The sequence below is a fragment of the Rhipicephalus microplus genome, chromosome X, assembly GCF_043290135.1.
Source record: "Rhipicephalus microplus isolate Deutch F79 chromosome X, USDA_Rmic, whole genome shotgun sequence".
NCBI classification, from domain to species: Eukaryota; Metazoa; Arthropoda; class Arachnida; order Ixodida; family Ixodidae; genus Rhipicephalus; species Rhipicephalus microplus.
Genome location: NC_134710.1, coordinates 85,472,913 through 85,484,324, shown reverse-complemented (window position 1 = coordinate 85,484,324; position 11,412 = coordinate 85,472,913). Strand labels below are relative to the sequence as shown.

Below are 11,412 nucleotides of genomic sequence, written 5' to 3'. Positions count from 1 at the left end.
ACATTGAGTCACTGACGTCGACGTCTTGTCTGTCAATTTTTCTCGTTTACGCTGTACACTTGGCGCCCAACGAAAACCTGGGTGAAGTCAATCGGCTTGTCTCGAGTTCAAGCGTCGCTGTACACTCGCGCCATGAGCGATGGGAAAAATTTGGCTGGAAGGTCAACCTTTCAACAATGGGAGCGTGTCTCGTGCGCGGACGTCGAACCACTCTTCGATATTCGTAGGACTAAGTAAACGCACACTCGCCTTGCTCTGCGGGGATGCCTGGAAGACGATGAATCGAGCGCGACGCGACTGCTCGGCACTGGACCAAGTGCTTGTAGCTGGGGTTTCTGGGACTGCAGCAGCATTCACTACGGCGTTCGCGGCTCACCATCGCTGGAGGACAGAAGAATCTCATCTTTTGCACGCTGCATGCGAACGTGTGGTGCTGTCGCGACAGGAGTTGACACGGAAATAGTGACGACCAACCCCTGCGTACTACATCGAATGGTAAGGTTGTTTGGAGGCGTAAACGTGAGAATTCACCGCGTGGCTTTAAAATGGAGATAGAACTGAGTGATCTCGGCGTACGTGTGTAAAACTGGTGAAATGTAGGATTTCATAGAATACCGTCTGGTCGTAAGGAGGCATTGTAAAAAAAAGGAAGAAAACAAGGCTCCAGTGCGGCAGTCGATAAAAATAATTGTTGGGGTTTAACGGCCCAAAACCATGATATGATTGTGTGGGATGCCGTGGTTGAGCGCTCCGGAAATACCGACCACCTGGGATTCTTTAACATGTACCTAAATCTGAAAAAAAAGAAAAAAAGGTCGCGGGATCGAATCCCGGCTGCAGCGGTTGCATTTCCGATGGAGGCGGCAATGCGGTATAGCCCATGTGCTCAGATTTTGGTGCATGGTAAAGAACCACAGGAGGTAGAAATTTCCGGAGCCCTCCACTACGGCGTCTCTCATAATCATATGGTGGTTTTGGGACGTTAAACCCCACATATAAATCAATAAAAAAAAACGAGTAAATTGAAAATTCAAGCTAATAGATATTGTTAAAGCAAGCAAAAAAGAACCAAGAATAAACAATAAACATAATTGGAAATTTAAAGACGATAAAAATTAGTGGTTATAGTTATGGTGTCTGTTCAACTATAACCTTTAATTGTTAACGTCTTAATATTTGCCAGTATTTTTTATTGCTTTTCCTTCGTTCTCTTTTTTTGTTGTTGTATCTCCTTGCTTAAATCTGCAATCTGCTGAACATGCGTGCAACCGCCAAAGTCATGTAGTGTTCTTGTTTCTAGATATGATTTCCTGCTGACTTAATCTTCGGTTTGACTATTGTGAGGATGCCCTTTGCTGCTCTCGTGCTGTCTACACCAGGTGCTCCAAAAGCTATGGCATGGCTGTGGCTAAATTATAGGCTAAAGCAAATGCCAGTGTGCTCCATGACAGAAGTGGTTCTTTATTTTTATACGAAAAGCGCCAGAAGGTAGTGCCATCATTCATGTAGAAAAATAGGGAACAACTTACATGATGGAGCACGCCTGTACTCACTTTTGCGTACTTTTGGCCAAAATGGAGCACCTATAAGTAAGTTTCTTCAATAAACACAGTTATGATTACATTTTTTTCTTCAGAAGTCATGAACCAGCTAGCCCATGATAACGTGAAAGCGCGCCGTGATTTGGCGAGTGGAGCTTGTACTTGTTCATACTGGTTGTAACCGTCTATTCCTAAATTTATCGTGTGCCTATTAAACATGGACTTGTTATGAAAGGAATAGTTGAAAACCACCCGCTCGTAACATGAAGCTGTAAAGGAAGCGTGTGACCAAACAGGTGGTTGTCGCGCTACAATTGATGATTGATATGTGGGGTTTAACGTCCCAAAACCACTATATGATTATGAGAGACGCCGTAGTGGAGGGCTCCGGAAATTTAGACCACCTGGGGTTCTTTAACGTGCACCCAAATCTGAGCACACGGGCCTACAACATTTCCGCCTCCATCGGAAATGCAGCCGCCGCAGCCGGGATTCGAACCCGCGCCCTGCGGGTCAGCAGCCGAGTACCTTAGCCACTAGACCACCGCGGCGGGGCGTCGCGCTACAAGCGGGTTGTTGTAGACAAATCAGCATGGATAAATAGATGGATGCTAGGAGTGTCCCCTTCATAATGCTTCACTGACATGTGTGCTACCAGGCTCGACAAAAAGCTTTTTCTTTTTTCTTGTTTTTTAAGTGGCCTATGCCAATAATTGAATGTATCTTACACCAAGAAGAAACGTAAATTCACAGCGCAGTTTTCTGTCCCTTGAAGCGAAATTTACTTCACCTCCCCATGATAATTTTTTCTTTTCTTTAAATTCTTCTGCCACCTATACTGTAACTGTATCTTACGTATTTCTGTCACGGGCATCTTTTGCTTTTTATTGTTGTCCCTAAAACCGAAGCCTTGATGTAGGCTCTTGCCAAACGTATCAATGACATGCTCCATTGTTTTCTTATCTTCCCCTCAGCATGTGCATCATTCTTCCTCTTTACTGAATCGCGATCATTTTATAACTACGTGTTACAAGGCAACACGAACTCACTACAACCACTAAAGCTCTTTTATACATACATACATACATACATACATACATACATACATACATACATACATACATACATACATACATACATACATACATACATACATACATACATACATACATACATACATACATACATACATACATACATACATACATACATACATACATACATACATACATACATACATACATACATACATACATACATACATACATACATACATACTGTAGCTTTTGATTAAAATCAGTGAACAACAGGGGACATTCAGCCATAAAAACACGCGGGCTATGAATAAATCTCAGACGCTTTTCGGCTTCGTAACCTGGGTTGAAGGAAAGCTATATCTGCCGCAGAATACTCCTCGATGAGCGCGAATTTTAAAGATGACATTCCCAAAAGTAGAGACTGCCCAATCCGCATACGGCACCAAACATAGGCAGCTAAAATGAAGAAAAATCGTTCTTAAGAAAAGAGTGCATTCGCCAACAGAAAAATGATGCGTCGGAAAGGCAGGCAAGGTATGCTGAAGCTTATCATCAGATTTTACCACATCCCAGGAACGGCATATGCTCTGCTCCTCGACCAATGCACTTTTTGTGCGCTCTCCATCCAGTTAGCTAATGGGAGGCACGCATCGGTGCATACTATGTACAAAGGTGAGAAGTGTACTCAGGCGGTGCAAACAGCCCTGCGGTAAAACGATAAAAATATGGCTTACTTTCACGGAATATATCTTGGAGCCACGATGACCAGCGCCGGCGTGCAGGTTGCGAGGTGCAGTCCCCAAGAAGCAGCGCTCATAGAAGTTTCTTTCGGCGAGCGCAACCGCGCAAGGTAAGATCACTGCTTCACAGAGTACCAATGTTTCCGTGGAAGAACTGCATGTAAGTACGGGGAGCTTCCTCCAGAGCTAGTAAAGGGAGGCCATTGGAAAGCGAGTCGATTATCTTGTATACGTGAAAAGCAGAACATTTTTGGGAATTTTGCGTCGAGACCTTGGTTCTGATCAGATGAAGGAATCGGTGCTGAACTTCGTTAGTGTCATTTTTATGCGTAGTTTCATCTTTTACAAGCTGTACAGCACTCATAACATGCTTGCCGAAGCAGTCAAGAAAACAAAAGAAAAGCTACTACGTCGAGTAGCCTTGATGGATCCGGGAGTACTGTATTCTCTACAGATCGACATTGAGATAAACGTACGGATGAAATAAGTTTAGGGTGCTCGTGGGGAATTAGTTCGTGTATTTTCTCGGCAAAAAATAATTTAAAGATCAGTTATTCGCAGACAAACAAAAAATCGCTTTTCTATATTTCTGAACGTCACACTAAAACCGCGGCCGTGAGTGCCGCTGCTGCTCGTATTTAACACGGCTATATATATATTTACCAAACATCATGCGGATGCGCTTCCCGTCAGACGGCGAAAAGTGCGTGTCAGTCATATCAGAGGCTTTCGTGCGTGGCAAGTGAAGAAGGTGACACTCATATGAGGTATGCGCAGAATGACCCGTGCCTCATATTTAGTTTGCACAGTGCACATATCCAAATCATTGTTTTTTCTTGTTTGTGCATGAATAAGGATGCACATATCAGTAGTTTAGCCAAGGGGAGGGGGGTTGAACCCCTCGAAATTTCCCAATTTTGCTTACGTAGATATACACTATAACACATACAAACGCACGCTCGAACATACATAAACTAAATATAGATAAACGTCCTCCCCCCGAGAAAATTTCTGGCTACGCTTCTGGCACACATATTTTCACAATACTACACGTATTTATTGAGATGTAAGCATTGGCTCGAAAATGAGCATAGTGTCAATAAAATACATAACACATCCGAGAGTATGCATTGCGCTAAACTTACACATAACTTGAGACTTCCAGCACGTGGTTATGTGGTTTACTGTGTATATAGCAACTGACATATTCTAGCAGATAGCAAGTATATCACGCTGTGGCCACCTCGCCATTGTTGCTTTTTGGTTGTGTTATATGATTCAGTAGACGTACGAAGTCGGAATGGATATATATTACGTTCGACACAATTAGATGTGGACTGTGTTGTATTCCAGGCCAAACAAAAAGGGGAAGATGATCTATTCTCACCGCTTCCCACAATGGTCTTGGGAAGCCGTGAAAATAATAGTTGGCCCGTTCATGAACAAAAAATTTTGAGCTGCCTTGATCAGCTCCTCTGCAGAGACTAAACACGTCCGTGCGTGAACCTTTCACGATGACTTAATGGTTATGCCGTTCTACTGCACATCGCGATATTTATCGTCTCCAGCTACAATTGATGGAGACCAACAACAGAAAAGCGTGTTTGTACATTTAGGTACATGTTAAATAACAATGCTTCATAGCATCCTGGTGGGCAGATGGGTGACGTAAGATAAGGTTGGATGGGGGACGTTAAGCCTCGCAATTCAATTTTCATGTTACTCACTCGTTTTCAGAGAACACAATGAAACAATTAAATGTTTTATACTTGTTTTAGTGGCGAAGCTCCTACGGGTGTGGGCTTGTCCACCGTAGCCATCGTAGCCACCCGATAGTTCTCGGAGTGCTCCCTAGATAGCGCTGCGGCTCTCGCTGCCACCATCAGCTCGTTCACGTGGCAGCAACTCGAGAGTGGCGGGCGCACGTTCATGGACAAAGTGCTCGACCGAGACCTGGCGTTCATGAGGGGCGTACCCAATACGGCGCAATGCTGGAAAGAAAGCCGCAAGGAACTCTTTGCCATGATTCACTAGCTGCGGGCAAACCACACGCGTTCCTCGCGCTTTCTGCCGCGGAAGTATACGCTGGGACAGGCTCCCCGAAAATGTGTAACGGCTGCGAATGAGATTCACAGTTTACCAATGTACCTCCGGAGCTTCGCCCACTCATCATCATTCATTCCGTGGATATGCTGTGATTTTTTAGGGCTCAGAATGCCCCATGAAGTATGCATTCGTATGACCATTTTCGAACGTTCTGACAGCGCTCAAAGGTCATGCAAAGAACGAAAACGGGTCACTACAACTAGCCTCTCTGTTGATAAGGAAATAGGATCACGTATTTCATACCTGATTATTCTTGCAATATACAGCTGTCAAGCTGTTTTGGGCACGTTCGTAAAAAGAACAAATCGCTCTTAAGCAATCATCCAACTGTGTCATAAGTATCCTTATATATATAACAATGCACGTGTGCATTTGTAAGACAAAAACTTCTCATGTAAGGCAAGACAAGAACTCTTCATTAAACCACAAAGATCTTGATTCTGTCTTTGTAGGAGCCCCATGGAGAGTTTTTCATTTTATGAAATGCAAGAGTTGTCGTCCAAGAACCCACCACGCAGGTTCTTCGCTTTTTCTGGGACTCAAGTATCCTGGATACAAAAACGAAACGCAAGCCTCTCGCATCCGCCCACAGAAATCTCTCCACAATTAAAATATGAATGGAAAAATGTAGCTTGGTCATTCCACGCCAAACTCCCTAGCCGTTTTGGCGACCATCTCAAATGTATTTGAAAAAAAAAAACGTGCTGATTTACTGCATTGAAAACAGTGAACTGCTGGAATATTTGGGAGAGAAAAAATTTTTGGTCACGTGGCTGCCTTCTGAACTTCCTGAAATGTCGTCGTTTAGGTGTTATTCGGGGAAACATTTATTTTAAAAGTACCGCTCTCTCTTTCTATACAAAGCTTATACTACATGTTAAGTAAAGGTTCTTGTGTAAAGTGTTTGAAGCTCAGTAATATAAGTGCAATCTTACTGGCTCCAGCGTTCCAGAGCAGGTTGCCATTGCTCTTGCATTAACGGAGATTGTACATGACACAATTTATTCAGTCTCCAAGGCTGCTATCAAGGCATTTCAAATGAGTATGGTGGCTCCATAGGTCCTAGAGATCCTCAAAAAAGCCAAATACCTAAAAAAAATCACTCATTGGTCTGGTTTCCTGCACACCTTGCCCCAATTGAGGGAATTCAATCAATCCGAACGAGGAGGCGCATTCGGCTGCAAGAGGTTTGACTGACCGTGTGCTGGGTAACTCGTCATATCCTGGGTGATCCGAGCCTCTCTGCACGTACAACGAGATATGCATGCACCATTTTCTCTCAAGAAGAGCGCTGCCCCTGCCACACTCCTCGCTGTGCAGGGCCCAAGCTGTTACTCTCAGACTGTTCCAAACAAAAAACTTAAACGGAGCCTAGCGGCACTGCACACAATATACGCCGAACATTCTCAAGCCCGGATTGCCCCTTGTGTGGTGGTTATGTGGACTTCGAGCATGTCCCATGGGGCTGTGCCTTTGCCGGTCCCCTATCCCGGCTGCGGCGGCTGCATTTCCGATGGAGGCGGAAATGGTGTAGGCCCGTGTACTCAGATTTGGGTGCACGTTAAAGAACCCCAGGTGGTCAAAATTTCCGGAGCCCTCCACTACGGCGTCTCTCATAATCATATGATGGTTTTGGGACGTTAAACCCCACATATCAATCAATCAATCTTTGCCGGTCCCCCTTTCTAAGAAGAGGAAATGAATAAGCTGATTAAGGCCCAAGACCTCACCTCTCAAATCCTCTCAAATCCTGGCCATCCAGAGGGCCCGCGCGAGGGCGGTCAGGTTTAACCTGACCGTTCCCAACTGGGCCTATAGCCAGGTGACGCTGACTTAACTCGCGTCTATTGTGGACATAATAAAGTAATTTCACTAACTCGGCCCCGCCGCAGTGGTCTAGTGGCTCAGGTACTCGGCTGCTGACCCGCAGGTCGCAGGATCAAATCCCGGCTGTGGCGGCTGCGTTTCCGATGGAGGCGGAAATGTTGTAGGCCCGTGTGCTCAGATTTGGGTGCACGTTAAAGAACCCCAGGTGTTTGAAACTTCCGGAGTTCTCCACTACGGCGTCTCTCATAATCATATGGTGGTTTTGTGACGTTAAACCCCACATAATAATCAATTTCACTAACTCGCGGAAATATTCTACCATTTCACTTTTCAATGCATTTAATCAACACAATTTTTTTCAAATACATTTGAGATAGAGCCAAAATCGCTGGGACATTTGGCATGAAATGACACAGCTGGATAAATAATCAGGATGGATAACTTGGTGTGTTTTTTCAGCATGTTCCAAGGTGAAAGGCGCAATCTATCTTTGTGTATGTCGTCGTCTTCGCGCATTTCGCCTTGTAAGACGATAAAGAACATGTAATGATACATTCTATTATGTTCCACGCGCGCGCATGTAGTTGACGGGCGCAGTTTGCAAGCCACCTCAAGCGCGCGCGCAGTATATGTGTGAGTTGGTGCATGTTAGCTTGCGCGCTGAACAGGCAGGACACAGTGAGTTTCATGCATATATTGTACCATTCGAACAATGATGGTAACTTGTTCCCCGACTCCGTTTGCCACATGCAATGACGTGGCGTAGCCATGGACCTGGACGAACTGCTGCCAGAAATCGGGGCCTTCGGTCCTTATCAGAAATGGATCTACTTCCTGCTTTGCATCCCCGCCACGCTGCCGTCGGTATTCACTCTCTTCAGCAGCATCTTCGTATCGGCCACACCACGTCACTGGTGCCGTGTGCCCGAGATGGAGGCCCTGAAGGGCCGGTTCTCGCCAGAGCTGCTCGTCTCAATCAGCATCCCACAACGAACGAATGGTGTCTTTGAAAGCTGCCTCATGTACGAACTCAACTACACTGCGCTGGTACATCGTGCGCTCGACGAAGGTACGCTGCCACAACCCAATGAGTCCTGGGCGATGAGAGCCTGCGACAATGGATGGGTCTACGACACCACCTACTACGACGACACGCTCGTGACTCAGGTAGGTATATACAATTTACCCTCCTCCACGTTTGGTGTGAATGTAATCTGCGGACGCTTGTTGGTGCGCTAGTTAGTTTTTATCCCCATTGAAACGAAAAACAGCGCGAGAAGACATGGACAGAGCGTCATACGCGTGTGTGAAATCGGGGCCTTCGGGTCGCATAAAAAAATTGATCTCATTTCTCCTCCGACATCTTGCCGAACTGCACTTGTTGTTTGCTGACTTCTTCCATCTCCATATTTTCTCGTATAGTTCGCCTGGCCACGTTGTCAGCACGGGTAGAATGCGAATAAAAATAAAAGTAACGCCATGTCGAAGAAAATGCTTACCAACTACACCCCTGCAGGCAATGCTTTAGACACAGCTGGCCTATTATGTAAAAGCGTACAGCATTACTCCGCATCTTGACGTTTTCATATGCTGCAGCAATTGAATGAATTCGGGGTTTACAGATCTGCAGAATCGCACTTAGCACCATCCGCGAAACAGTTGTCATTTATGATTTACGCTTTTTCCGTGAGTGGTAGATGCAGTGCGATTGTCGCATCTTGGTCTATATACGCTTGGGCTACATCGAAATTCTTTGTGTGTAAGCGTCATTTAAATTATCTCTATAGCACTGCCAAATTGATATCATATATGTTGGCATCGCCCTCAAGTACAACACTTTTAATACTTAACGCGAACACCTACTACACTAAATTTACCGTCTGAGGCCAATATGCTGATCATTACTTAAAGAGGAACCTACTTATAAGGCGTCGTATTAAAAAAAAAAAAAAAAACGGGGCACCGTACCTTAGGGTCTAGGCTTGTCCGTGCTCACGGTGACAATGACGATGACACTGATGGCGATGAAGATGGATGAAAACGAACGTGAACGTGCTGTCGCCAGGGAAAGGCAGTGCTGACAACACCCGATGATGCTGGTGACGTTGAAGAATAAGCACGTTCTAGACCACACATTCTCTTTCGGCCATGGATAAAAACGAACGTGAACGCACTCTCACCCGCAAAAGGCAACGCCAACGCAAGTAACAACAAGCTGCGCCGGAGGCGAGAGCTTACAAAGCAGCGGCAAAGCGGCAACGCTGACAAGCTGCTACTCCGGAGGCGAGAGCGCGGCATGCGGCGGCTCAACGGGAAAAACACATTTTGTATACTATACACACGCGTAGCCGCTCATTGACATGCGCGAGTGGGCGACGTCACAGGTGATTTACGTTAAGAAAAATCCCCATTACACTCGTCATGATTCACTGCGTGGAGATGAGGTAGTTGTTTTAATGAATCAGCATTGATTGAATAACAAATAGGTGTTGACGTGACGCCTGACTGTGTGTACAAGGATGAATTTTTGGTTCAAAAAAAAGTAGTTTAATACTTCTCATCCATGGTGTTGTTGTTCGCCATTGGCTCGTCACATTCGCTGATGTATGCCCATGATCCCGAATGGTTGGCTTATGTTCTAATAAGAACTTGTGGCTTGAGTGATTTTTTTTAGGGGCGAAGCTCGTTAGGGCGTGGGCTGTGCGTCCCCTGTAGCCTGTATGTAGCCACCTCTAGTTTAGTTCTTGCAGTATTCACTAGATGGCGGTACCGTCCCCTGTATGTAGCCACCTCTAGTTTAGTTCTTGCAGTGTTCACTAGATGGCGGTACCGTCTCCTGTATGTAGACGGTAAACTGAGCTAGCCATGGTCAAAAAGACCGTAAAGTGTTGAGAGTGCGGGGTAGGGTGGAAGGTGGAAATTAGTGCGGAGGAGAAAGCAGAAGATGACGCCAAGTGTAGACAGTGCGAGTTCGAGGAGAAAATGAAAAATATGATGGCGGTCCAGAGTGGGCTCATGGAGAAAATCGCAGAGCTGGAGAATGCGTTGGCGAAGGAGCGAGAGAAAACGTCAGCCATGGAAGAAAGGCTCCGGGCAGCCGAGAAGGGCCTATCGAAGGTCGTGAAAGGGAACGAAGACGCAGGTGACGGCGGAAGCATTGTGGCGACGACCCCCCGTGCGGGAGAGATGAAGGAAACAGGCATGACAAAGGCAGATACATTGGCCACAGGGCCCAGCTACCGGGAAGTAGTTTTGAGGGAGGGAGGGAGCAAACCAGCAGCCGTGACTCACGCTAGTCACCTAGTCAGCAGCCAGGTGCAGGTTTCAGAAGGAATGTCTGAACAGGTCATCATCGCCGGTGACTCAAATTTAGTCCGATGCGCAGCGGCAATCAAAGAAAGGGTGAAAGGCGACAAGAGAGTTGCGATAGGGACGTTCCCAGGACAAACGCTGGGGACAGTAATGAGTCAAGCGGGTGAACAACTCGCAGCTAAAGCTAACAATCGTAACCTCGTTGTAATTGCGGGAGGGTTAAATGACGTCCTGAAAAAAGAATCGTCAGGACTAGCGACGACCTTGGCGAAAGGGGTGGATGACATGCGCACCGCGTCCCCCCAGGTGCAAATTGTAGTATGCACAGTACCAGAAGTACCAGTACGCAACGTCAACCTGCAAAGAGCGGTTGTCGACGCAAACAAAGAGATATGGCGAATTAGTCGAGAGAAGGGTTTCGAGGTAGTGGATTTAAACAGGGAAGTGCACAGGTGGGGTGGATTCCAAAGAGACAAGATTCATTTCGATAAGAGGCTTGGACACGAGGTGGGCTGGCGACTGGCAGGACGCGCAGTAGCTTTTTTGGGGGGCTCACGGGCCCTTCGGAGTCCGGGGTAGCTCGTAACAGGGAAAACAAGCAGGAGGACGCTTTGACAGGTAGAATTGCGAAAAACCAGAAAAAAGGTAAAAGAAAAAGGAAAAAGGCGCGTGTTGCAATTAGTTACATAAACATGCAGGGTGGCAGAAAGAAGGCAAAATGGTTAGAGATTGAGGAGCAGTTAAACAAAGAACAGATAGGCGTGTATGCGGTTACAGAAACACACCTTAGAGACTTGGAAGAGCCACCACATATTAAAAATTATGTTTGGGAAGGGTGTAACAGGACCA

General features: G+C 46.0%; 1 protein-coding gene across 3 annotated transcripts in view; it reads left to right on the top strand.

Moving 5' to 3' along the window:
- Positions 1–227: 227 nt before the first annotated feature.
- The window catches only part of LOC119176185 (beta-alanine transporter), a 99,496-nt gene continuing 88,311 nt past the window's right edge, over positions 228–11,412 (top strand). The window contains exons 1-2 of one of the 3 annotated variants that reach the window (XM_037427346.2): positions 228–495; positions 8,018–8,418. In XM_037427346.2, the coding sequence (XP_037283243.2) occupies positions 8,020–8,418 (399 nt within the window). In that variant the 5' untranslated portion in view covers positions 228–495; positions 8,018–8,019. Of the gene's footprint in view, positions 496–3,352; positions 3,429–8,017; positions 8,419–11,412 lie in introns of those variants that run through there. The other 2 variants (XM_037427347.2, XM_075877247.1) reach the window with 2 other exon arrangements.